Here is a 27864-nt window from a genome sequence, read left to right on the forward strand (position 1 = left end):
AGGCTCAGGCTGGGTAAGGACTACAGGTTTCCTTTTCTAAAGGGCCATTAGGGAACTGGTTGGAATTTTACAATGGAAAATGAATTCTCTTCACATGGAGAATTTGGATGGACGTGAGGATCTAAACCAATACATATGTCTTTAAATGATTAAACTGTAACACAATTGTGATTTCAAAATTTGCAAATCTAGCAAATGAGTTATAAAACATAGGAGCAGAAGTAGACCATTCAGCCCATTGGGTCTGCTCTGCCATTCATGACTGATCTAATGTGATAATATTCAACTCCACTTTACCGCTTTACCCCCACAAATCTTGATTCCCATAATGCAAATTTCTGCAGTTTTTCTCCAATTAAGTAACATTCAGCTCCTTTATTCTCCCTACCAAAGTGCAAAACTTCGCATTTACCTATATGATGTTCCATCTGCCAAGTTTGGATTAATCGGTCTATATTCTGCTGTTGACTCTTTGTGTCATCCTGACCTCTTGCCGTCCCACTGGCGTGGCCATTAGATCGCGCCCATTGTGTTTAGCCTTAGTAAGATGGTCACAACCCAGTTGGTGGGATAGAGATGATGTAGTTAATGGGAGGAGCCAGAGGTTGAGCAGTCAGGTGTTGAATTTTTAGTTTAGATTTTACTGTGAACCGAACAGGAGCATTTTGCCAAATGCTGGGAAGAACACAGGCAAGAATCTGCAGGCTGTTTCCTGAAGGATCTCTCTCTCAAAGCAATTTATCCAAGACATCTCTATACAGCAAGTGTTTGCTAACTGTATTTAAAAGTGGGTTTTGACCTGAGATGGATTTACTTGATAAAAAGATAGCAATTAGGAGTTAGCGTTTCATTTTATTGTTAAGCATTATTTACCTGGTAATTGTAAGATATTTCTTGTATGATGTTGAAGTTAGTTTAATATTGTGTTAGTAATATTGTTTGTCTTAATATACCATATCCCTATTTGTGCGTGGAGTCACTCTTGGAATGAAGTATCCTTTCCTCACAAATTAAATAGAATATTGGGGTTTCTGTCCTGTATCCTAGTAACTGTTGGGGTTTGGTCTGGGATCTTGATAATAGTTTTAACAAGACTTCCCTATTTTTATATTCCATTCCCTTGGATCCACAACATATTCTTCTAGGAAACTGTCCCGAATATACCCTTATGAATTCTTACTCCTGGCTACTTTTGCCAGATGGTTTTCCCAACCTACATGACGAGTAAAGTCCCACGTGATTGCCTTTTTTACATTACCTCATTTTGCTGATTTATGCTCTGTCCTACAGTACAGTTACTATTGGGGGCCCGTAGGCTACTCCCACTCGTGTTTTCTTCTCCTTGTTATTTCTTCCACCCGGATGGATTTTCCATCTTCCGAACCAAGATCATTTCTTGCTATTATGCTTATTCCATCTCATACTAACAAAGCTACCCCATCTCCCTTTCCTTCTTGCCTGTCCTTCTGAAAAGTCATATATCCCTGAATATTTAGTTCGCACCTTTGACCTCCTTGTAACTACTCACTAACCTCAATTTGTGCTGTTAATTCATTTATTTTGTGTTGAACGTGCATTTAAGTAAAGAACCATAAAGTTTTTGTCTTTATTACCATTTTGTGTTTTCCACCCCCCTGCCTTTTGATTCTATTGCAGTTTTTCTTTAATGGTTGTACACTGCTCCTTCCTGTTACACTCTGGGTATCATTATCTAAATGGTGCCATATGTTGTGTTGTAAGCCTTCCTATCCCCTCTCCAGAACCATCCACCCCTCTCACTTTAGTTTAAAGCCCTCTCTACTCCCCTAGTTAAGCGGTTTGCAAGAACACTGGTTCCAGCACGTTCAATTGTAGGCCACCCCAGTGGCACATCCCCCAGTTTCACCAGTACCAATGCCAGTGCCCCACAAACTGAAATCCGCTTTCCCACCCCAGTCTTTTTTAAAAATATATATTTTATTAAAGTTTTCAAACACAATTTTTCCACCTTACAAAACAAAAACAATAACACAATAACTAATAGATAACATTCTTTAAATAAAGTAGTGAACTAACAACGTAACAAAAATAGTGCTCCCCCACCCCCCTCAACTAGAACAAAACAAGTTCAAGTTGCCCCCCCCTTTTTTTTTTTCTGGGTTGCTGCTGCTGGTGATCTATTTTCCCCTAACGTTCCGCTAGATAGTCAAGGAACGGTTGCCACCGCCTGGAGAACCCCTGAGCCGACCCTCTCAGCGCAAACTTCACCTGTTCCAGTTTTATGAACCCTGCCATATCGTCTATCCAGGCCTCCACGCCGGGGGGGGTTTCGCTGCCTTCCACATGAGTAAAATCCTACGCCGGGCTACCAGGGACGCAAAGGCCAAAATATCGGCCTCTTTCGCCTCCTGCACTCCCGGCTCGTCCGCCACCCCAAATATAGCTAACCCCCAGCCTGGTTTGACCCGGACCTTCACCACCTTCGAGATTACTCTTGCCAGTCCCCTCCAATACCCCTCCAGTGCTGGACACGACCAAAACATATGTGTGTGGTTCGCTGGGCTTCCCCCGCACCTCCCGCACCTGTCCTCCATTCCGAAGAAACTGCTCAACCTCGCTCCCGTTATGTGTGCTCTATGTAGCACCTTAAATTGGATCAGGCTAAGCCTGGCACACGAGGAAGAGGAATTTACCCTACTTAGGGCATCAGCCCACGTACCCTCCTCAATCTCCTCCCCGAGCTCTTCTTCCCATTTTCCTTTCAGCTCCTCTACCAGATCCTCCCCCTCTTCTCTCGTCTCCCGATATACTTCGGACACTTTGCCCTCCCCGACCCACACCCCCGAAAGCACTCTATCCTGAATCCCCTGTGACGGGAGCAGTGGGAATTCCCTCACCTGTTGTCTCGTAAACGCCCTCACCTGCATATACCTAAAGCCATTCCCTGGAGGCAGCTCATACTTTTCCTCTAGCGCTCTCAAGCTCGCGAACGTCCCGTCTATAAACAAGTCTCCCACTCTCCTAATTCCTGCCCGGTGCCAGCTCTGGAACCCTCCGTCCATCCTTCCTGGGGCAAACCTATGGTGGTTCCTGATCGGGGACCACACCAAGGCTCCCAACACACCCTTCTGTCGCCTCCATTGCCCCCAGATACTTAACGTTGCCGCCGCCACTGGATTTGTGGTAAACCTTTTCGGGGAGAGCGGCAGCGGCGCCGTCACCAGCGCTTTTAAGCTTGTTCCTTTACAGGACGCCATCTCCAACCTCTTCCACGCCGCCCCCCTCTCCCTCTATCATCCACTTGCGGATCATCGCCACATTGGCGGCCCCGTAATAATCGCCCAAATTCGGCATTGCCAGTCCCCCTCTGTCCCTGCTCTGCTGCAGGAACCCCCTCCTTACCCTTGGGGCCTTCCCTGCCCACACGAAGCTCGTAATGCTCCTATCTATTTTCTTGAAAAAGGCCTTAGTGATCAAGATGGGGAGACATTGGAACACAAATAGGAACCTCGGGAGGACCATCATCTTGACTGCCTGCACTCTGCCCGCCAGTGACAGCGGCAGCATATCCCACCTTTTGAAATCCTCTTCCATCTGCTCCACCGGCCGAGTCAGATTGAGTTTATGTAAAGTTCCCCAGCTCCTGGCTATCTGGATCCCCAAATATCGGAAGTTCCTTTCCGCTCTCCTTAACGGCAGGCCATCTATCCCTCTACTCTGGTCCCCGGGGTGTATTACGAAGAGCTCACTCTTTCCCACGTTAAGCCTATATCCCGAAAAATCTCCAAACTCCCTCAATATCTGCATAACTTCTCTCATCCCCCCCCACTGGATCCGCCACATACAGCAGTAAGTCATCTGCGTAGAGTGACACCTCGGTGCTCCTCTCCCCCTCTAACCACCCCCCTCCATTTCCTAGAGTCTCTCAGCGCTATGGCCAGTGGTTCAATTGCCAGCGCGAACAGTAACGGGGACAGAGGGCACCCCTGCCTTGTTCCCCTCTGTAATCGAAAATACCCCGATCTTTGCCGATTTGTGACTACACTTGCCACTGGGGCCCCATAGAGGAGTTTGACCCAACTGTCAAACCCCTCCCCGAACCCAAACCTCTTCAGCACCTCCCATAGGTACTCCCACTCTACCCTATCAAATGCTTTCTCTGCATCCATCGCTGCCACTATCTCTGTCTCCCCCTCTTCTGGGGGCATCATTATCACCCCCAATAGCCGTCGCACATTAACGTTCAATTGTCTCCCTTTTACAAACCCTGTCTGGTCTTCATGCACCACCCCCGGGACACAATCCTCTATCCTCATTGTCAGCACCTTTGCCAGCAGCTTGGCGTCCACATTCAGGAGCGAGATAGGCCTATAGGACCCGCATTGCAGCGAATCTTTATCTCGCTTCAGGATTAATGATATCATCACCTCCGACATTGTCGGGGGTAAAGTCCCCCCTTCTCTGGCCTCGTTAAAGGTTCTTGCCAGCAGCGAGGCCAGCAAATCCGCATATTTCCACCGGAAACCCATCTGGTCCCGGGGCCTTCCCTGCCTGCATGGTCCCCAGTCCTTTAACCACCTCGTCCAACCCGATTGACGCTCCCAGGCCTGCCACCTCCTGCTCCTCCACCTTCGGGAACTTTAGTTGGCCCAGAAACTGCTGCATCCGCTCTTTTCCCTCCGGGGGTTGGGACCTATATACCCTCTCATAGAAGGTCTTAAACACCTCGTTTACCTTCCCTACACTCCGCACCGTAGTTCCCGTTTCGTCCCTAACTCCCCCTATTTCCCTCGCCACTATCCTCTTACGAAGTTGGTGGGCCAGCAGCCGACTCGCCTTTTCCCCATATTCGTATCTCATCCCCTGTGCCTTCCTCCACTGTGCCTCTGCCTTCCCTGTGGTCAGCAGGTCAAACTCCGTCTGGAGTCTTCGCCTCTCCCTATATAGTCCTTCGTCCGGGGCCTCCGCACATCTTTTATCCACACTCAAAATCTCCCCCAGTAATCTCTCCCTCTCTTTGGCCTCTTTTTTCCCCTTGTAGGTCCTAATGGAGATCAGCTCTCCCCTAACCACCGCCTTCAGCGCTTCCCATACTACCCCCACCTGGACCTCGCCATCATCATTGGCCTCCAGGTACCTTTCGATACATCCCCGCACCCTTCCACAGACTCCCTCATCCGCCAATAATCCCACATCCAGTCGCCAGAGTGGGCGCTGTACCCTCTCCTCTCCTAGTTCCAGATCCACCCAGTGCGGGGCATGGTCTGAGACGGCTATGGCCGAGTACTCCGTTCCTTCCACCCTCAAAATCAGTGACCTACTCAACACAAAGAAATCTATCCGAGAGTATACCTTGTGGACATGGGAGAAAAAGGAGAACTCCTTGGCCAGCGGTTTAGCAAATCTCCATGGATCCACTCCCCCCATTTGGTCCCATTTAGGCCTCTCACGTTCCACGTGATCAGCCGGATTGGGGGGCTGCTCGCCACTCACTCTGGGCCAGTCCCCCATCCAGGTTCGGCGCACCCGCCAGTCCCCCAGGCGGCGCACTCCCACCCCGACCACCTCTTCTCTTACCAGCTCCCTCTCGATCTCAGCAGCAGCAACCCAGTTCCCCCCCCCCGCCGACTAGCCATCCCCCACTCTGGGCCAGTCCCCCATCCAGGTTCCGCGCACCCGCCAGTCCCCCAGGCGGCGCACTCCCACCCCGACCACCTCTTCTCTTACCAGCTCCCTCTCGATCTCAGCAGCAGCAGCCCAGTTCTCCCCCCCCCCCCCTTAGATCCCCATCTAGCATGGTTACTCCCCCCATATTGCTTCCGAAAGTCAGCTGACTCCAACTGACCCCGGCTTCCCCTGCTCTCTCCTTGACCCCCCCGTGTGTGGAACTCCCATCCTCCTTGCGCCTAATTTCCTGCCATCATCTCTCTTGCGCGGGAAAAAACGCGCTTTCCTAGAACCGTCCCGCCTCCTATGGCGCAGCTCTCCCTACAGCCCCATTCCCATTCCCCATCCCCCACCTAGGTCCCTTTTTCCCCACCGGCACCCACATTTCTCAGTGTCGTGTCCCCCCCCCGTCAAAGATTGTCCCGATACCGTGAACCTCCCCTTCCCCAATTTCCATTTCCATACATCAGCATTGTCATTTCCCCCCCAACATTAGTCCCTCAGTTCTCGTCCAGTTTCTCTTTTTGGATGAAGGTCCATGCTTCTTCCGACGTTTCAAAGTAATACTGTCTATCACGGTACGTGACCCATAGTCGCGCCGGCTGTAGCATCCCGAACTTTACTTTTTTCTTATGAAACACCTCTTTGGCTCGATTGAAACTCGCTCTCCTTCTCGCCACCTCCGCGCTCCAGTCCTGATACACTCGAATCACCGCATTCTCCCACCTACTGCTCCGTACCTCCTTGGCCCAGCTCAAAACAGCCTCTCTGTCATTGAAGCGGTGAAATCTCACAACCATCGCCCTTGGTGGTTCTCCCGCCTTTGGTCTCCTCGCGTGTACCCGATGAGCCCCTTCCACCTCCAGGGGGCCCGGGGGGGCCTCAGCTCCCATTAACGAATGGAGCATTGTGCTCACATAGGCCCCACCGTCGGCTCCCTCCAGTCACTCGGGGAGACCCAGAATCCGGAGGTTCTTCCTCCTTGATCTATTTTCCAGGACTTCGAGTCTCTGAATACACCTCTTGTGTAGCGCCTCGTGCATCTCCGTTTTGACTGCTAGGCCCAAAATCACACCCTCGTTTTCAGTTACCTTCCCCGTCACCACACTGAGCTCTATCTCCTGGGCCTTTTGCGTTTCTTTGAGCCCATCGATTGTCAGCAACAACGGGGCCAGCACCTCCTTCTTTAGTTCTTCCACACACCTTCTGAGGAATTCCTCCTGATCCGGCCCCCATATCATCGGGCCTCTCTCCGCCGCCATCTTGTTTCTTCCTTCTTTTTTTCCTCTGCTGCTGCCCGCGAGGATCCTCTGAAATCTGGCCTCCGCCACCGATCTTTTTCCTGCACACTGGGGGGGGGGACTCCTTATTTCTTCACCCCACACCGGGTTTGCTCAAACAAAAGTTCCGTTGGGGCTCTTAAAAAGAGCCCGAAAGTCCGTTTTCGCGGGAGCTGCCGATACGTGCAGCTTAGCTCCACATCGCCGCAACCGGAAGTTCCCACCCCAGTCTTTAATCCACGCATTCATCTCTCTAATTTTATGTACCCAATGCTCTGCATGTGGCCCAGGTAATAATCCTGAGATTATAACCTTGGAGGTTCTGTTGTTCAATTTAGTGCCGAGCTCCTCAAACTGTACACAGAATATTTTTCCTTGTTCTGCCTATGTTGTGGTACCTACAGGGACCATGACAATAGTATCCTCCCCCTCCCACTGCAAGTTCCTCCCCAGCCCAGAGCAGATGTCCCAAACCCTGGCACAGGGCAGGCAACACAGCCGCTTGGACTCTCACTCCTTGCTACAATAAACAATGTCCGCCTCCCTCACTATACTGTCCCTACTGCCATGACAATCTTGTGTGCTCCCACCCCCCCCACCTGCATGGTTTCCTGCACCTCGGTGCCATGGTCAGTCAGCTCATCGACTCTGCAGTCCCCCACACTCTCATCTAAACAAGCTGAAAGAACCTTCACCCTGTTGGACAATTGCAGAGGCTGACACTCCTGCTTTCTGGGTCCCCTGACCTGCCTCAGCTGCAGTCACGCCCTCTTGTTCCTGACCACTTTCCAAACCAGAAATTCCTATCCTTTTATTTATTTAGATTTTTCCAATTAAGAGGCAATTTAACATGGCCAATCCACCTACCCTGCACATTTTTGGGTTGTGTGGGTGAGACCCACGCAGACTCAGGGAGAATGTGCAAACTCCACACGGACAGTGATCTGGGGGTGGGAACGAACCTTGGCACCATGAGGCAGTAGAGCTAATCACTGTGCCACCGTGCCGCCTCTCAGAATATCCTATCCTATCCTCAAGGGCGTGATCACCTCCTGGAACAAAGTGACCAAGTAACTCCCTCCCTACCTGATGTGTCGCAGTGTCTGCAGCTCAACCTCCAGCTCAATCAGTCTGAATGGAAGCTCCTCAAACCGCAAACGATTACTGCTCCTACATGCTGCAGCATTGACACAAAACCTGTCCTACCACCCATAATGTGTTTAAATTAATTAATTACTTAAATTATTTATTCCTGATCTTTTATATTTTATTAAATAATCAAGTTGTGCACTGTTTTAAACCCTGGGATGCTTCTCTTGTGTTAACTCTATTCTATTTTGGGACTTCCGGTTGCGGCTATGCCTAGGTAGATCGCACGTTCGGCAGCTCCCGCCGAGAACGGACTTTTGGGCTCTCTAGAGGAGCCCCAACGGCAATTGTTCGACGGCTTCCAGTGTGGGAAGGTGACAGCAAGGTCCCCCCGGCTGTATATGGATTGGACTAGGAGTGGAGCGGTGAAAAAAAGTGATCTTGGAGCAGCGAAAAGTGAGAGGGAGGAAAAACAAGATGGCGGCGGGTGGCGACCAAGCAGCATGGGCGCAGTGGTCACAGGAGCAGCAGGGGTTTCTTAGACGCTGCTTTGAGGAGCTGAAGACCGAAATGTTGGCGCCAATGAAGGCGGCGATTGAGAAGCTAGTGGAGACCCAGAAGGCCCGATTTGAGTGGTGCGGCAAAAAACCTCGGAGAACGAGGACGAGATCTTGGGCCTGGCAGTGAAGGTGGAGGCGCACGAGGTGCTGCACAAGAGGTGGGCGGAAAGATTTGAGGACCTGGAGAATAGGTCGAGGAGGAAGAATCTTTGGATTCTGGGTCTCCCTGAGGGAGTGGAGGGGCCCGATGTCGGGGCATATGTGAGCACGATGCTCAATTCACTGATGGGCGCGGGAGCCTTCCCGAGGCCTCTGGAGCTAGATGGGACTCACCGGGTCCTAGCAAGGAGACCCAAGGCCAACGAGCCGCCAAGGGCTGTAGTGGTGAGGTTTCACCGCTTTATGGACAGAGAGTGTGTCCTGAGATGGGCCAAGAAAGCGCAGAGCAGTAGGTGGGAGAATACGGAGATCCAAATCTACCAGGACTGGAGTGCAGAGGTGGCTAAGAAAAGAGCTGGTTTTAATCGCGCCAAGGCGGTGCTCCATCGAAAGGGGGTGACGTTCGGTATGCTGCAGCCAGCGCGACTGTGGGTCACGTTCCAGGATCGACACCACTACTTCGAAACGCCTGATGAGGCATGGAGCTTCATGCGGACTGAAAAGTTGGACTCAGATTGAGGGTTTGTCGTGGGGGGATGTTTGCTCGTTTGGGGAATGTTCTTTTTGTTTGGGTGCTGGGTGGGGATGGGTGAAGGGACTTGCTGGGGAGACTGTGGGAGAGTGTGTGCGTCGGCGCTGGAGGGGCAGACCCCCATGAGGGAAGAGGGGGAGTGGAGGCCCGGGGAGGGGAATTGGGGTAAGGCTGCAAAAGGAGCTGCGCCAGAGGGGGCGGGGCCGGATCAGGAAAGCGCGGGCTTTTTCCCGTGCTAGAGAAGGACGGGTGTCGGGGGTGTGGGTGCTGCTGGAGGGGGGCGCACACTGACTGCCAGGCAGGGGGAGGGGGGATTCTCACACTGAAGGGGGTTGATGGAATGGCGGGAGAGGCGGGAATGGCAGCTGACTTCCGGGAGTGTTATGAGGGGATCAAATGGGCTAGATGTGGATCTAGCGGGGGGGCTAAAGGGGGGGGGGGGTAGGGTTGCTGCTGCATTGGCCAAAGGGGAGCTGGAAGTAGGAGAGGTGGTCGGGGCGGGGGCCCGCCGTCTGGGGGACTGGAGGGTGCGGGCGGCGCGGGCACGTGGCTGGCCTAGAAAAGGAGATGGCTTGTCGGCGGGGTGGGGAGTAGAGCAGCCCCCCAATCCGGCTGATAACTTAGAATGTGAGGGACCTGAACGGGCCGGTCAAGAGGGCCCGGGTGTTCGCGCACTTAAAGGGACCGAAGGCAGACGTGGTTATGCTTCAGGAGACACATTTGAAGGTGGCAGATCAGGTTACACTGAGAAAGAGATGGGTAGGACAGGTGTTCCATTCGGGACTGGATGTGAAGAACAGTGGGGAAGCGCGTGTCGTTTGAGGCAATGAATATTGTAGTGGATAGTGGAGGTCGATATGTGATGGTGAGTGGTAGGCTGCAGGGGGTGCGGATGGTACTGGTAAATGTATATGCTCCAAATTGGGATGATGCCGGATTTATGAAGCGCATGCTGGGTCGGATTCCGGACCTGGAGGTAGGAAGCTTGATAATGGGGGGAATTTCAACACGGTGCTGGACCCAGCATTGGATCGCTCTAGGTCCAGGACGGGTAAGAGGCCGGCTGCGGCCAGGGTGCTTAGGGGATTTATGGACCAGATGGGAGGGGTGGACCCATGGAGGTTTGCCAGGCCGCAGGCCAGGGAATTTTCATTCTTTTCCCACGTCCATAGAGCCTACTCCCGGATAGATTTTTTTATTCTGAGCAGGGCGCTAATCCCAAAAGTGGAGGGAACGGAGTACTCGGCCATAGCCATCTCAGACCACGCCCCGCATTGGGTGGAGCTGGAGTTGGGGGAGGAGAGGGACCAACGTCCGTTGTGGCGCCTGGATGTGGGACTGTTGGCGGATGAGGAGGTGTGTGGGCGGGTGCGGGGGTGCATTGAAAGATATTTGGAGGCCAATGACGAGGGGAGGTGCAGGTGGGGGTAGTCTGGGAAGCGCTGAAGGTGGTGGTTAGGGGAGAGCTAATCTCCATTAGGGCCCACAGGGAGAAGAGAGAGGAGAGGGAGAGGTTGGTGGGGGAGATTTTAAGGGTGGACAGGAGATATGCAGAGGCCCCCGAGGAGGGGCTACTCAGGAAGCGACAGAATCTCCAGACGGAGTTTGACCTGTTGACCACGGGGAAAGCAGAGGCACAGTGGAGGAAAGCGAAGGGGGCGATGTATGAGTATGGGGAGAAGGCGAGTCGAATGCTGGCACAACAGCTTCATAAGAGGGAGGCAGCGAGGGAGATAGGTGGAATTAAGGATAGAGGGGGGAATACGGTGCGGAGTGCGGTGAGAATAAACAAGGTATTTAGGGACTTCTATGGGGATCTGTACAGATCTGAGCCCCCAGCGGGGGAGGATGCGACGATTCTTGGATCAGCTGAGGTTCCCAAGGGTGGAGAAGCAGGAGGTGGCTGGTTTAGGGGCGCCAATAGGGCTGGAGGAGCTGGTTAAAGGATTGGGGAGCATGCAGGCGGGGACTTGGGGATCCAGGAGTTGGGGGGCCCTGCACAAACTCAATTTGCGGTTGGTGGAGCAGATGGAGGAGGATTTTAAAAGATGGGATGTGCTGCCACTCTCGCTGGCGGGCAGGGTGCAGTCGGTTAAAATGGTGATCCTCCCGAGGTTCCTCTTTGTGTTCCAGTGCCTTCCCATTATGATTTCCAAGGCCTTTTTCAAACGGGTAAGCAGGAGCATCATGGGTTTTGTGTGGGAAAATAAGATCCCGAGAGTAAAGAGGGGTAGGGACAGGGGGGGGGGGGGGGGGGGGGCCGGCTCTGCCGAATTTGTGCGGATACTATTGGGCAGCCAATGTGGCGATGATCCGTAAGTGGGTAATGGAGGGAGTGGGGGCGGCGTGGAAGAGGTTGGAGATGGCGTCCTGTGTGGGCACGAGCCTGAGGGCGCTGGCGACGGCACCGCTGCCGCTCTCGCCGACAAGGTACACCACGAGTCCGGTGGTGGTGGCAACGCTGAAGATCTGGGGGCAGAGGAGGCGACACCGGGGCGAGGTGGGAGCCTCGGTTGGGTCCCCGATTCGGGGGAATCATCGGTTCGTCCCGGGAAGGATGAATGGGGGATTTCGGAGCTGGCATCGGGCAGGGATTAGGAGAATAGGGGACCTGTTCATAGATGGGATGATTGCGAGCCTAGGGGCGCTGGAGGAGAAGTTTGGGTTACCCCCGGGAAATGCTTTTAGGTATATGCAAGTGAGGGCGTTTGTGAGACGGCAAGTGAGGGAATTCCCGCTGCTCCCGGCACAGGGGACCCAGGACAGGGTGATTTCGGGTGTATGGGTTGGAGAGGGCAGGGTCTCGGCGATCTACCAGGAGCTGAAAGAAGAGGAGGAGGCTGCGGTAGAGGAGTTAAAGGGCAAGTGGGAGGAGGAGCTTGGGGAGGAGATAGATGAGGGTCTGTGGGCTGTTGCCCTGAGTAGGGTTAATTCTTCCTCCTCTTGCGCCAGGCTCAGCCTAATACAATTCAAGGTTGTTCACAGAGCGCTTATGACAGGGGCGAGGATGAGTAGGTTCTTTGGAGTGTGGGAGGTGCTCGGGGAGTCCGGCAAATCACGTCCACATGTTCTGGTCGTGCCCGGCACTGGAGGGGTCTTGCGAGGACTATGTTCAAGGTGGTGAAAGTCCAGGTCAAGCCGAGTTGGGGGTTGGCATTATTTGGGGTAACGGACGAGCCGGGAGTGCAGGAGGCGAAATAGGCCGGTATCCTGGCCTTTGCGTCCCTGGTAGCCCGGCGGAGGATCTTGTTATTATGGAAGGATGCGAAGCCTCCCGTGTGGAAGCCTGGATAAATGACATGGCAAAGTTCATTAAGCTGGAGAGGATAAAGTTTGCCTTACGAGGGTTTGTGCAGGGGTTCTTCAGGCGGTGGCAACCGTTCCTAGACTATCTCACGGAGCGTTAGAAGGTCAGCAGCAGCAGCAACCCTAGGGTGGGGGGGTTCTGATGGGGGTGGGCGGGGGGGGGGGTTCCCTACGAGTACCTTTAAATGTCATATGGGGGGGCTATTGTACATGGGGAAACCCAATGTAAATGTTTTGTACAATGTACAATGTTTAATTGTTGTGTTTGCGTTTCTTTTATCTTCTGTTATTGGGGGTGGGGAGGGGGTTGTCAAAAATTTTGTTGGAAAACTTGAATAAACCTATTTTTAAAAAACAACTCTATTCTATTTTGGACTACTTGTATCACCGTACTATATTAGTCCCTAACTTTCCCTTATTCTTGGTGCAGGTCTTTCACACACTGCTCCTGGCACTGAACACTTACCGGTCAATCAAATTACCTGTTTCTTGTGACCTCGCGGTTGCCTGTTTGTTCTCCTGCTGCTGTTTCACAGCACTCACCAAGTACCGCTTTCTGAAGGGTGAAAAAGATAGAAAGAGAAAAGCAAAAGAGCTCCTCTTTTCCCCTTTGCACTGAACTCCCACTTTGCTCCAAATTCCCAAATATACTCACTCGGACTGTCCCATTCAGAACGAGTTCTCTTCCAACTGCGAGTGTGCTAACTGTGAGTGCTTAAAACAGTCCCTTTTTTTATATAGAGTGCTGTGATGAGTCGTCTTTGCGTTTAGCTTCTAAATTTATCAACACTTATTGAGGCCCTATTCAGGCTTCAGGTGATTAGCAGTTAAGTGTCACGCCGTCAGCTGAGTCAGCTTGAATGAATTGACGTTTGTCTGTGTCACCCATAGTTTATTTTATCCTTTCACAGGATGTGGATGTCACTGGCTAGGCCAGTATTTATTGCCCATCTCTAAGTGCCCTCAGAGGTGTGGTGAGCTGCTGCTGCCTTGGACTGCTGCAGACTATGTATGAACACAGTGCTGTTAGGGGGATAGTTCCAAGACTTTGACCCACGATAGTGAATGAATGACGATATTTTTCCAAGTCACGACGGTGTGTGGCTTCTGGGTGCTGATCCTCTGCATCTGTTGTCCTTGCCTGGTGTATGTGTAAATATGTTAGAAAAATGAATACGTGTATGTAAGAAAACAATGGTGACTATAAACCCAAAATTCTGTGTAGAATCTTATCAGAGGATTGTGCAGGCTTCTTTCATGGGAAAGACTATGAGCATTAACTTGCAGTTTTATTCATTTAGAAAAGAGAAAATGATCTGACGTTGAGAGCTGTAAAGATCTGTTTCCTGTTTTGCAGGTTTTCCCTGTTGTCTTACAGAAATTGGGGCCTGTCACAGAGCCGGATGTTGTGCTACCATGGGATATTGTTGGGAAAGCAGTTGGTCAAATGGCCAAGTCTTGTGCAGCCTACGTCGACAAGGAACACTTTGATGTAATCTGGAGCTGCTTACGAGTAAGTTTATTGGTATTGAAACGTTCTAGAAAACCTCCGGTGGCATTGCTCATGACAGCATACTTGATGCATTGTTTAATAAGGACTACAAAGAGGCAAAGGTTTTAAAAGCTTAAATTATGAGACAGGCTGTATAAGCCTGGCATACTTTCATTTGAGGGGATGATCTAATTGATTAGCTTATTATGATTAAAATAATTGATCAGGTAAATAGAGAGAAACTATTTCTTCTAAGCCCAGAACAAGGTGCCAGAAGATGAAAATTAGAGCTAGGCTTTTCAGAGGTGATTTTGGGCAACAATTTTTCGCACCAAGGTTATTGGAAATATCGAATATTCTCTCAAAGAAACTGGGGTCATTTGAAAATTCATGAAACCAAGATGGATAGAGTTTTGTTGCGCAAGGGTGTTTATCGTTGCGGAACCAATGTGGGTAAATGAAGTTAGGCTAGAGATTGTCCGTGATTGAACTTGGTGAAACAGAATCAAGTTGCTGAAAGGTATTCTTCTGTTCTATGATCACATAATGTATTCTGTTGCAATGACTCTTTAAGAGTGTCAAATTGCTTCAAAGTAAAAACTGAAGAAAGTCACTGAGTTTAATTGCACTGCTTTTCAGACTGAGTCAGGATCTGTGAAATGCCTTTTCCAAATGTGCTAAGGTTGCTAAGGTTAGTCAAGGAGTGCAATTATACTGACTCTTGTGTCAGGGAGGTATTTTTTTGTTGATGGCTTTAGTACTTCATTACAAATTACAAATGTGTGCTCAAGTCCCACAGCAGGTAACTTCTGATTGTAAAATGTGTTATATATCACAGAATTGTTCCAGCACAGAACGAGGCCATTTAGCCCATTGTGGCTGCACTCGCTCTCCAAACGAACACCATGGCTTTGTGCCATTCCCCTGCCCTTTCCCCATATCCCTGCACATTGGATTATTAGATAGTTATTTGAATAAAAACAATCTGACCATCCCAGTGCAGTACCAAGTGAGTGCTGCACTTTCCAAGGTGCTGGATTTCAGGTGGGACATGAAATCAAGTTCCCTTCTATCCTTTTAGGTGGGTGGCACAGTGGTTAGCACTGCTGCCAAACAGCACCAGGGACCCAGGTTTGATTCTGGCCTTGGGTGATTGTCTGTTCTCCCCATGTCTGCGTGGGTTTCCTCCGAGTGCTCCAGTTTCCTCCCACAGTCCAAAGATGTGTAGGTTAGATGGTCTGGCCATGTGAAATTGCCCCTTAGTGTCCAAAGATGTGCAGGTTAGGTAGATCAGCTATGATCAATGTTCGGAGTAGGCGCAGCATGGTGGTGAAATGGTTAGCATTGCTGCCTCACAGCGGCGAGGACCCGGGTTCGATCTTGGCCCCGGGTCACTGTCTGTGTCTCACCTCCACAACCCACAAAAGATGTTCAGGGTAGATGAATTGGCTGCGCTAAATTTCCCCTTAATTGGAAAATAATGAATTGGGTACTCTAAATTCATTTTTTTAAAAATCAATGTGCGGGGATAGGGCGGGGGTGTGGACCTAGGTAGAGTGCTCTTTCAGAGGGTCGGTGCAGACGTCTTGGGCCAAATGACCTTCTGCACTATAGGGATTCTATGGACGTAAAAGATTCCACTGCACTTCGCCGTGGTGTCCTGGCCAATATTTATCCCTCAATCAACCTATCGAGAATGGGCTATCTGGTCATTATCATGTGTGGGCAGCACGGTAGCACAAATGAATAGCACTGTGGCTTCACAGCACCAGGGTCCCAGGTTCGATTCCCTGCTGGGTCACTGCCTGTGCGGAGTCTGCACATCCTCCCCGTGTCTGCGTGGGTTTCCTCCGGGTGCTCCGGTTTCCTCCCACAGTCCAAAGACTTGCAGGTTAGGTGGATTGGCCATGATAAATTGCTCTTGGTGTCCAAAAAGGTTAGGAGGAGTTATTGGGTTATGGGATAGGGTGGAAGTGAGGGCTTAAGTGGGTCGGTGCAGACTTGAAGGGCCGAATGACCTCCTTCTGCATTGTATGTTCTGTATGTTCTATCATCTTGCTGTTTGAGAGAGTTCGCTGCCACATTTCCAACTTTACATCAATGGCTCAATTTCAAAAAACAATTTCATTGGCTAGAAAGAACCTTTGGTAAATTCTGATTGTGAAACATGCTATGTTGTTACGGTGCAGAACGAGGCCATTTGGCCCATTGTGGCTGATCTGGCTCTCCAAACGAACATCATGGCTTTGTGCCATTCCCCTGCCCTTTCCCCATACCCCTGCACATTGTTCCTATTAAAATAATTGTCTAATGTCCTCTTGAATATCTCGATTAAACCTTCCTGCACCACACTTCTGGGCAGTGCGTTCCAGACCTGGGCCCCTTGTGTGAAAAAGATTTTCCCAGATTTATTATTTGAATTTAAATTCCCCCAGCTGCTGAGTTGAGAATTGAACTCCTGTTGCCAGAGCATTAGTCTAGGCCTGTGGATTATTAGACTAGCGACTTTACCACTATGCTACCATCTCCTTACTCTTCAGTAGGTTGGACCACAGAGAAAAAAATGAAAATGAAAATCGCTTATTGTCAAAAGTAGGCTTCAAATGAAGTTACTGTGAAAAGCCCATAGTCGCCACATTCCAGCGCCTGTTCGGGGAGGCTGGTACGGGAATTGAACCGTGCTGCTGGCCTGCCATGGTCTGCTTTAAAAGCCAGCGATTTAGCCCAGTGTGCTAAACCAGCCTAGAACCATTGATTGTGTTGTGTTAAAATGAATAAGCTCGATACCATCATGCAGGACACTGGCTGATCCTCTTTTTATTCATAATCAATGATGTCTGTTTTTTTAGAAAGTTGATTTAGAAATGATTTGGAATAAGTTTCAGTTTCGCAAGTGACAGATGAAAGCAGAAGGTCCAGTATAATTCGAAGCAAACATTATTTTGGTGGAGTATGTGTGACAGGCCCATTCTAAGAAGATATTCTGTAATTAAAAAAATGAACAATTAACATTGTGTCGTTGGTAGGGATGCATCCTCGGCCTACGCAGAAAATTGAACTGTGATGACAGACAGCAAGGCTCTGAACAAATCCAACGTTTACTGCAGATATACCAGGTGCTGTTGGAAAGTGGACAGGCGTCAAAGGTTACGCAACCTGAGGAGGTCTGTGAGGTGAGATCCGTAATTGTAGAATCGTTGAGTGCACAAGATGACCATTTGGCCCATCGTGCCTCTGTCGGCTCTTTGCAAGAGCTCTCCGATTTAGTCCCATTTCCAAGCTTTAATTCTGAAGATTAGTCCTCTCCAACTGCATATCCAATTACCGCTTGGAAATTACTGTGGGATCTGGTTCTGGCACCCTTTCAGGCAGTGTGATCCAGATCATGACAGCAAATATTCCTCCTTATTTTATTCTTTTGCTAATTATTTTAAACCTGTGACTCTTGTTTACTGACCCACTTGCCATTGGAAAAGGTTTCTCCCGACTTGCTCACTTAAATTACCTTATCATTTTGAATATCACTGTTAAATCTCCCCGAAACCTCCTCTGGTCTAAGGAGAATAATCCCACCTATTCTCACCCAGAAAGAGAAGGTTGGTGAAGGAGAAAACAGAAGGCTAACTTTTTACACTTTTTATTTACAGAAGCACTTATTCCATGGGACTATATCAGTAGGCCATTCAGCCCGCCGAGCCTGGACCACCTTCAATCTGATCATGGCTGATCGTCCACTTCAGCACCTTTTTCCCTGCACTATCCCCATATCCCTTTATGCCATTCGTATTTAGAAATCTATCAATCTCTACTTTAAACATACTCAATGATTGAGCTTCTATAGCCCTGTGGGGTGGAGAACAAAAATTCTCACCTTGGCCCTAAGAGGCTTTTCCCTTGTTATGAAAACATCTCCCCTGGTCCTAGACTCCCCAACCTGCCTGTCCATCCCTTTAATTTTGTAGGTTTCAATGAGATGATCTCTTGTTCTTTGAAACTCTAGGAAATGCAGGCCTAGTTTCCCCAATCTTTCTTTATAGGACAGTTGCGCCATCCCGGGAATAATCCTGCCTCTCCGGGTACACCTTTGTTGCACTCCCTCAATGGCAATAATATCCTTTCCTAGATAAAGGAACCAAAGGGGGACACAAGACTTCAGGTGCGTCCTAACCAAGGTTCTATAATTGAAGCAGCACCTCGCTACTCCTGTACTCAAACCCTCTTGCACTAAAGGCTAACATACCATTTACCTTCATAAATGCTTGCTGCATCTGCATGTTAGCCTTCAGTGACTTATTGATAAGGACACCCAGGTCCCTTTATATATCTACGCTCTCTAATCTCTTCATTTAAGAAATATTCTGTTCCCTCTACCAAAATGAATGATCTCACATTTTTCCACATTCTATTCTATCCGTTCTTGCCCACTCACTAAGTCTGTTCAAATCCTGTTGAAACTGCTTCGCATCTTCCGCACAGCACACATTCCACCCCAGCTTTGTGTCTTCCCCGAACTTGGAAATATTACATTTGGTTCCCACATCCAAATTATTGATATATATATATTGTGAACAACTTGGGCACCTGTGGTACCCATCTAGTCACAGCCTGCCAAAGCGAGAATTACCCTTTTATTCCTATTCTCTGTTTCCTTTCTTTTAATACATAATCCAGGTCAGTAGATTACCTCCTATTCCACGTGCTCTAATTTTGCTAACCAACCACCTGTGGGGACTTCATCAAAAGCCTTCTGAAAATACAAGTACACTACATCCACCAACTCCCCTTCATCAATTCTGTTGATATCACCCTCAAAAAATTCCAACAGGCTTGCCAAACATGATTTCTCATTTGTAATTCAATGTTGACTATGCCCAATCAGATCATTGCTATCCAAGCGTCCATTTATCACATCCTTTATAATACATTTCCCCTACTACCGATGTAAAGCTCACAGGTTTATAGTTCTCCATTTTCCCTCTCCCTCTTCTTAAATAGAGGGGTGACATTTGCTACCTTCCAATTTGCAGGAACCATTCCAGAATTATAGAATTTCGGAAATGATCACCAATGCTTCCACTCTCTCCTTAGCAAACTCTTTCAACACTCTGGGACAGACATGCATCTCCAAACCCAACAAATGCAGTTTCAGATCCCCAGTTTATACTCACAAGCTCAATACAATTAAACACTCAATCCCTATACAATTAACACTGTTGTTTTCATTCTCTCCACAATGGACTTGAAATTGATTCCACCCCTCCACAAAGTAAAACCAGACCTGTTGTTTTTGATCCTGCCAATCCTCTTTAGACCCTGATCCAGATGCTGCAGGATTCGCAGATGGCGGCACCGTGCTGTAAGACTTTGCTCGAGGTACTCTCCACCCTCCTCAAGGCTGAGAATGTTACTCTGCCGAAAGCATTGATCAAAGAAACTTCTAGAAAGGTAATTGATTGTTTCTTGTTTACTGTACAAAATACTGAAAGCATGATTATGGTTTCAATACATTCTGCCAATGGGCTCATTTCTAGTTTCAGAGGCCCTTGCATGTTTCAGTTATTTAACCCGATCTCAAATACCTTTTGTTATATTAGAATTTTGCATTGATTATGCTGCTTTGCATTGACTAAGCATGACACAAAAAAGATAATATTACTGAAAAGAGAACCATTTGCCAAAGCTTTTCATCTTGCACTCATCAGGACAAATGCAAGAATACCAAATTTCAAACAAACACAATTTATCCTGCAAGAGAAAAAAGGGTGTTGATTGATTGGGAAGTCAACTCTGATTGATTGGCTGAGGAAACATCTTAAAATATGCAGATTAGGTTTATTGGCCACTCTTTTGAGGTCACCTAAATAGAAGAAAGGAAAGGAACCAAATTGGGGACAAAGCAAAGAGAGCTGCTCCTGCATGGGGCACTGTCCGAATGTAACAAAAATCAATGGAAACTTAAAACATCAAATGAGAGTGCAATTAACGGGTTCAATAAAGCACCCCAACCTCTGCGGTGCCCACCGGGCATGTAAGGGCAGCATGGTAGCATTGTGGATAGCACAATTGCTTCACAGCTCCAGGGTACCAGGTTTGATTCCAGCTTGGGTCACTGTCTGTGCGGAGCCTGCACATCCTCCCCGTGTGTGCGTGGGTTTCCTCCCACTGTCCAAAGATGTGCAGGTTAGGTGAATTGGCCATGATAAATTGCCCTTAGTGTCCAAAATTGCCCTTAGTGTTGGGTGGGGTTACTGGGTTATGGGGGGGATAGGGGGGAGGTGTTGACCTTGGGTAGGGTGCTCTTTCCAAGAGCCGGTGCAGACTCGATGGGCTGAATGGCCTCCTTCTGCACTAAATGCCCGTGGACACCGCATGCTCCCTTTCTAGGGACAGCTGGTCGTGAATGTAGCCGCACAAGAGGAGCAGACAGTCTGGTCCGAGCACGACCGTTTTGAGGTCTTGGGTGGCACTGGCCGCCAGCTGCTGCCGTGCATTGTGCTAACACATGGGGGGTCATCCAGCACACTCCTCTGCCACTCAGCACGTCCCCGATCCTGGTCACCCCGGCAGCCACAGCTCACCCCTCCGCCAGCCGCTCAAAATTGTATTGTGGAGGTGCGGATTCCTGAGTAGCAGCTCCTTGACAGGCACCACTCCTGACAGGGGGCGGGACCAGCGGTGCAAGACGACCAAGTTCAGACTTTGGGAAGGTCCTGGTAAAAGACGGGCAGTGCCTGCAGAGGGTAATGAAGACCCTGCAGAACTGCAAACAGGTATGTCCTTGAAATGTAAAGGCGGTCGATTCTGGATGCTCCGACTCCAGGCCTCACAAAGGTGAAGACACTGGGGTTAGGATGGAGAGTCTCTCCCCCTGTTAACCGATGGTCAAATTCTATGACTGAAGATGGAGGTGTTTTCACATCTTGTTGACTGCTTGTTGAAAGGTAAAGAGATTTGAAGTTAATTTTCTATTGCAGGTTTTCGGCAGTGGGTTTGAGAGAGCATTGATTCTGGAGTTTTCCGAGGAGATGTTTCCCATGCATCAGTTCGAACAGGTAAATTTGAAACACGTAATTAATAGCAAGTTTTCAACATTGCTGATTCCAAATTCAAAGCCATTTGTTTCGCTAAACAGGGTTACTGATCGCGGATCAAATACACTGAAATCTGTATTGATGGTTCCTCCCAAAAGCAGACAAAAATTGGATACATATTGTGAGACCCTGATTAATTTGTGTGGTTCAATTTACAAGAGGCATTCTGGAAACGCAGAAGTACAAACTCTCCTTCCCTACACCAAGTCCTTTTGTAACTTAAAGAACTAGACCACAGCCTCTTGTAAAGCAGCCTGAATTTTTCACTGAATTGGGATCATTGGCACTTCCCCTAGTCCCTAAAGTCTTATGAGGTCAGTGAATGTCAGTCAGAGCGAGGTGGGTTGGTGAAAAAATGATGTTTATGCAATGGTGGGCACTCTTTATTCAATAAGACTTGTTGAAATTTTTCCTTCAGCAGTGCCAAAAATAGTTGGTGCCGAGGGTTTCACCACCCTTATTTCTCCTGCCAGCAAAGAAAGCAATTTACAAGTGGAATAGCCACCAAATTGAGTACAGCCCTTTGAGACATGTGTGCTCTCGCTGTACTGATTTTCAAAGCACAAAATTGCCTCAGAATGCTTTGGGGGAAGGGAGGGAAGCTCATCTGACCTGCTCTGACTCGGTCAGTATTAATTCACTGGATGGTACCCTAAGAAATCCTCTGGCAGAGTAGGAACAGCTCTGGGAAATGCCCAGGTCGGTGCATTCAAACCCAGCAGGCCAGCAAAAGCAGCAGAATTCATCTCTGAATTTTGTGCACTATCTCACTCTCATTTTATTCTTTTTCAACGAAAAGAGAATGGAAGGCAGTATTTTTAAAGTTTGTTTAAGCTGAAGAGAAAAGTGGTCTAATGTACTTGGAAAATTGTAGACCCTGAATAAAAGGAAACCCCGTGGATAAACTGGTCTCTCGATAACTTCAGAGTTTATTATTGTTTGTAGCTGTTTCTGCCAAACTTGCTGCAGTATGTGGAGGAATGCTTTGCGATTGCTGAACCATCTGTCAGGGAAGAAACTCTGGGACTTCTGGTGAAACTGATTCTGGCCAAAGCTGAGCCTCCGACCATTGGATCGATGGCATTTGAAAAATATCCTCTGCTCTTCACAGGACAAGTGTGAGTACAGCGATAGCGCAGCTCGTGGCGATGCACCTGATCAACATTGTACAGATGTGCTAAGCAAAGGACATAGACCGATATATTACCTCAGAAAATTTTGAATAGATCCTACAATCGTGAAATTCTTCTATGTGGCTGTAGTTCAGAGTGGATGTCTTTCCTGGCACTTTATTTTGTGGAAGTTGATTCTTTAAGGGTACAGAGGTTCTTGAATCGGGCAGGAAGGGCATTTAAAGGTATCTTTCTTGATGAAATCTGCTCTTGAAGAATTTTGACAAAAATAAAGAGGGTCATGAGCAATGAGAATCACCCCTTTGTCTCAGTATTACTGCTGGTTGCATTCAGGGAAGAGGCTACAATCCGTCTGATGCAGGATAAATTGTTTCCTCAACCCGTTTGTGCCCTTCTCGATCAGAACATTTAACAGGAGCTTGATGGAAGTACGAGGATATGTACTCACTGTGGGACTTACTGACTGATTATATTAAGAAGTCTTACAACACCAGATTAAAATCCAACAGGTTTGATTGGAATCATTAACTTTCATCAGGTCACCTGATGAAGGAGCTACGCTCCAAAAGCTAGCGATTCAAAACAAACCTGTTGGACTTTAACCTGGTGTTGTAAGACCTCTTACTGTGCCCACCCCAGTCCAAAGCTGGCATCTCCACATCATGATTATATTAATGCATTTGAATAATTTATATTACATTTTATCCAAGGTCGGACCTCTGTGATAGGGTTGTTTATTTTTATTCAGCTATATCTAATTTTTGAATGAGCAATGTAACCAAAATGAATTTCTGTATGGAAACCTACAAAATTCTTAAAGGAACAGACAGAGTTAATGCAGGTAAGATGTTTCCATTGTTGGGAGAGTCTAGAACCAGGGGACACAATTCCCATAACGTAAAGGGTTATGGGAATTGTGGGTGTAAAAGGTTTGAAGTGTCTGATCAGCCATGATGGTATTGAATGACGGAGGGCAGGCTCAACCTACTCCGGTTCCTATGTTCCTAAAGTAAAATTGAATTAAAATATGGCCAGACTGGCAGCTTCCAACTACTTATAGAATCGTTGACAAAAGCCTGATACAAAAACAGGAAATGCTCAGCAAGCCTTCTGGCAGCACCAGTGCCGATCCAGATGAAAGGTCATTGACTGGAAGCTTTCATTATTTTTCTCTTCCTTACAGATGCTGCCAGTCCTGCTGAGGATTTACAGCATTTTCTGTTTCCCGTCCTGAGATCTCCCCCTGTGGCCCAGTGTCAGTATTAATCTGATCATGCCGCTGTGAAGTACAATGGATCTTTTATTATGTTGGAGATTATTTAAATGCAGGGTGATATTGTCGTTATAATGGATGTTGAATAAATGGGGAGGCTCAGGCCAGCTGGTAGTCCGCTCTGGAATCCACAGCAGAGGTGTATGAATTTGCGAGGTCGATATTCCTGAGAACCCACGCGTATCCGTTTATCTTGATGATGTTGATCGAATCTCGTCGGGGGTTGGGAGAGTGTGTAATTCTGTGATATTGTCTATAATCCTGGCCTGTGTCACGGTGTGATACAAAGCATGAACTGCTAAATGGTTTAATTTTGGTTATAATATTTCAGTCCCTTTAAATGCAGTGATATGCATGTGAAACGATGCTTGCTTTATTAACTCCGTATTCATAGGGACTTGGCACAAGTTTTGAATTGTTATTAAGAAACTGAACCGACTCTTAAAAAAACTGATTTGCCCTCTGCTCACCAATGATGCTGCAACTGAGCGGTCAAATGAACTTTACAGGAAGTAACTGAGGTGGCACACGTTTGGGGAAAAACCGAAACATACCGTGGGAAATACAACTGAATGGGGTAAGGGCAGTATGGTAGCACACGTGGTTAGCACTGTGGCTTCACAGCGCCAGGGTCCCAGGTTCGATTCCCTGCTGGGTCACTATCTGGGCGGAGTCTGCACGTTCTCGCCCTGTCTGCGTGGGTTTCCTCTGGGTGCTAAGGTTTCCTCCCACAGTCTAAAGATGTGCAGGTTAGGTGGATTGGCCATGCTAAATTGCCCTTAGTGTCCAAAAAGGTTAGGAGGGGTTATTGGGTTATGGCAATAGGGTGGAAGTGAGGGCTTAAGTGGGTCAGTGCAGAATTGATGGGTCGAATGCCCTCCTTCTGCACTGCATGTTCGATGTATAACATATCAAAGGAATCCAGGGGTGTAGCCATTAAAAGCAGCATTGTCGGTTTGTTATTACTGGGGGATAGAATTGAAAAGTAGTGAAGTTGTATTGGACTTTGATCAGGCTGTATTCCAAAGTACTGTGTACAATTCTGTTCCCTCTATATAAAAAGGACATAGCAGCAAGTACCAAAAAGCTTTACAAGATGGTACCAGAACTGAAAGTTTGCAGTTTTGGGAAAGATTGAATCCGTTAGGGATTTTTACTTTGCAAAAGAGATTTAGAGGTGACCTGGTGAAGGTCTTTAAACTTATGAATGGGACGGGGTAGATGCTGACAAAAGAAGCTCGAGAAGCCATATTTGGCTTGAAACATAAAGCTGGACCTACTGAGTAATTCCAGTACTTTGAGTTTTTAAAATCAGATTTCCAGCATCTGCAAAAATGTTTTTTCTTATGGTTTTGGAGAGAGTGTTTCCATTTGTGGGGGAATTGAAAACTAGCAGCCAGATAGTTAGCAATAAATCCAACAGGAAAATAAGAGGAATTTACTTTTGTCCAGAAGATGGTGTGAACTGCCAAAGCAAGTTAGGGTTGAGGTGAATAGCTTTGATCAAAAGGAAACTAGCTGAGCACGTGAGAGTAAAGGTAAGGGACAGGTGAGCTGAAAGTGTGGGATGAGGTGGATGGATTGAGAGGAGACTCATGTGGAGCGAGGGAAACATATTTTGGGCCAAATGGCCTCTTTGTGTGCTGCACATTCTGTGTAATAAATTATCTAAAGCGTTATTTTGGAATGCCTAAAGCTTCAGGAAGCTCGGCATTGGTGTATTGGTACTCAGGCCTTTCATGCTAATCGAATAAATGCATTTTAAACATTTTCCAGCTCCCATTTGAGTGATGAAAAGGATTCCAATGGTGTGAAGGATGGAGGACTGGTTACTTTGGTTTTAGACTTCATCCTGTCATTGCTACATCTACCTGAAGATGGAAGGGGATCGGGTCTTGCACATAGCTGGGCTGCTCTTGTCGTTCTTCCTCATATCAGGTGAGATAAGCATTTTGGCCGATCTTAGCTATGCGATCAAAGGGTGGACTTCAAAGTATTTGATCTTTGCACACTCATTGGGCAGCCCAGTTACTCTCTGTCTTAACTTCCCAGCCTGTGTTTCGTTCGATTGCGCCAAGTGGGGAAATCGGGCAACTCGTATCTACTCCTGTCAGCTGTCAAGAAATACTTGACTCTGATCAGAGACCCATCTGGTCGTGCGTCCAGCAGATTGTCATTGCTCACAATTTCTGGTTTGAGTGGTACTATTTTAAAGGGGAGGGGGAATTGAAAGAGCAGAGGAACCTGAGGGTGCATATTCACAAATCTGTGAAAATGGCAGGGCAAGCTCAGATGCCGGTTAAGAACACAGATGGAATACTTTGCTTTGTAAACAGGAGCATTCATAACAAAAACATGCTAAACCTTTACAAATCTCTGGTTAGAGTTCAATGGGAATATTGTGCCCAACTCTTGGCACCACACTTTAGCAAGCAGATCAAGGTCTTGAAGAGGAAGCTGAGAAGGTTTTCTCGGATAGTACCAAGGTTGAGGGTGGTGTGGGAAGTTCAGTTATTTGGAGAGGCTGCAGAAGTTGGGATTATTCTCCTTGGGGCAGAGAAGGTGAAAGGGAGATTTAATAGAGGTGTTCAAAATCACAACGGGTTTTGTTAAGAGTAAATGGCACGTGGATCGGTAACGAGGGGGTCATAGATTTAAAAATAATTGCAGAAGAACGAGTGGGAAAAGATTTTTTGACTCTCACAGACGGTTTAGTCGGACCATGCTGATTAAAAGGATGGTGGAATCAAATTCCTTAGGAATTTTCAAAGGCAAGTTGGATGTGTACTTGACAGATTCTCAGCATCACCGGGAGAAAGTTGGGTGTGGGACTTGTTATGAAAACTATACTTAAACTTGTTGAGAGTGGAGGTCGGGAACTTCAACTCCTGATGGGCCACATAACCTTTGCTTAGGCACAGGCTGGGAGTGGGCTGCCTATGCGCAGATCAGCATGTTAGGTTCTTTGGGCCCAGGTGCGTAAGGTCATAACGGTGTGAAAATCCAAGTTTGGCAACGGGACGCGGAGCACCAAGTAAAACTGGAGTCCTACGCTGGGGGAATGGAGTGGCCCCAAAGGGGGAGGGGACAAGGAGATGTCCCAGTTCGGTTGGAAGAGAGAGGAGCAGTGAAGCAAGCTTCAAGCAGGAAAAGGGCTGCGTGGTGCAGACTTTAAGTGAAGAAGGCAGCCAAAGGTTGGCGACTCAGTGCCGTGGACCGTTTGGGCAACAGTACTCCTTTGCAAAAGTAGAGTTCAGCTCGGTGCAGACAAAGAGCTGAAGTTGTGAGTTGAGCGCAGACTCGGAAATCCAGGGGGGGAAGAATCTCGGGAGATGAGATTAAAACCATGCAAGGTGGGCTTTTGGCGTCTTCCCAGTTGTATTGACTTTTGGAGAGAATTTCCAGGTTAGATCTTTGAAGCCGAAACTGGAATTCTTTCTGGGAACGATAAGAGTTTTATTGAGATTGGTTGATTCACTGTGTTTGCTGACATCTGGTGAGTCTGCATTTATTGTGCAGAGTGGAGTCTTCAACCACAGTTTGCCTGTTAATTCACATGTACCTCACATTAACCCTGAAAGTTAGAGATTATTTTGATCTCTCTGGCTCTATATAATAAAGTTTATTTTGTTTGCTCTTGTGGGTTTATTCTTTCAGCAAGTGTTTTGAATCTCAAATGTTGTCTACTTTGAACAAAACCTTATTGATCCGTATCTGAATCTTGCCAACAATTGCGGGGTTTGGGGTGGTGCCACAAATTGTAACAGACTAAAGAATTGGATTTTTGTTGGGCCAAATTGTCCACTTTGTGCCACAAAAGCAAAGTGCTGCAGACGCTGGAAATCTGAAATGAAACTAGGAAAACATTCTGATGAAGGGTCACCGACCTGAAACATGAACTTGGTTTCCCTCCCCACAGATGCTGCCAGACCTGCTGCATGTTTCCAGCATTTTCTGGTTTTATTTCGGGCTTGCTCTGCTGTGAGATTTTTATGAGGCTCGCCTCGTCTCGTCTTGTTCCGATACGGACGGCATTTTTACAGACATGCCATTACCCTGACTCTCAGCTCCTGATGGTCCAGCCTTGACCTGTCAGTTAGGGGTTATATTCCCAGCAGCGTGGTTCTCCGGGTCATAGGAGCGCCGTGTCGCCTGTGGGTTAAGGGTGCAGAGCCTGAGGGAGGCAGTTAGGAGTACCATGCGTGGCTCGTCCAGTTGTGCTGTGAAGTCTACAACTCCCATCGTTCTCTTTCAGCAGCTGAGGTACATTTCCACAGCTTCACTGCAGTTCTCCAGTTCATTT

The 27864-nt window shown here is 48.0% G+C and overlaps 1 protein-coding gene and 1 long non-coding RNA gene across 2 annotated transcripts in view; one reads left to right on the plus strand and one right to left on the minus strand.

Moving 5' to 3' along the window:
- utp20 (UTP20 small subunit processome component) overlaps positions 1-27864 on the plus strand; it is a 206642-nt gene that overhangs the window by 12043 nt on the left and 166735 nt on the right. The window contains 6 exon segments of the mRNA XM_072484851.1: positions 13930-14085; positions 17091-17237; positions 19375-19509; positions 21039-21116; positions 22101-22273; positions 25338-25499. Coding sequence (XP_072340952.1) covers positions 13930-14085; positions 17091-17237; positions 19375-19509; positions 21039-21116; positions 22101-22273; positions 25338-25499 — 851 coding nt within the window.
- LOC140396333 (uncharacterized) lies at positions 16882-27806 on the minus strand. Its single transcript, XR_011936508.1, has 4 exons — positions 27617-27806; positions 22363-22531; positions 19343-19501; positions 16882-17047 (listed from the first exon to the last, which is right to left on the minus strand). It is a non-coding gene; the product is annotated as an uncharacterized lncRNA (long non-coding RNA).

Source organism: Scyliorhinus torazame, chromosome 19 (genome assembly GCF_047496885.1).
Source record: "Scyliorhinus torazame isolate Kashiwa2021f chromosome 19, sScyTor2.1, whole genome shotgun sequence".
In the NCBI taxonomy this organism is placed as follows: Eukaryota; Metazoa; Chordata; class Chondrichthyes; order Carcharhiniformes; family Scyliorhinidae; genus Scyliorhinus; species Scyliorhinus torazame.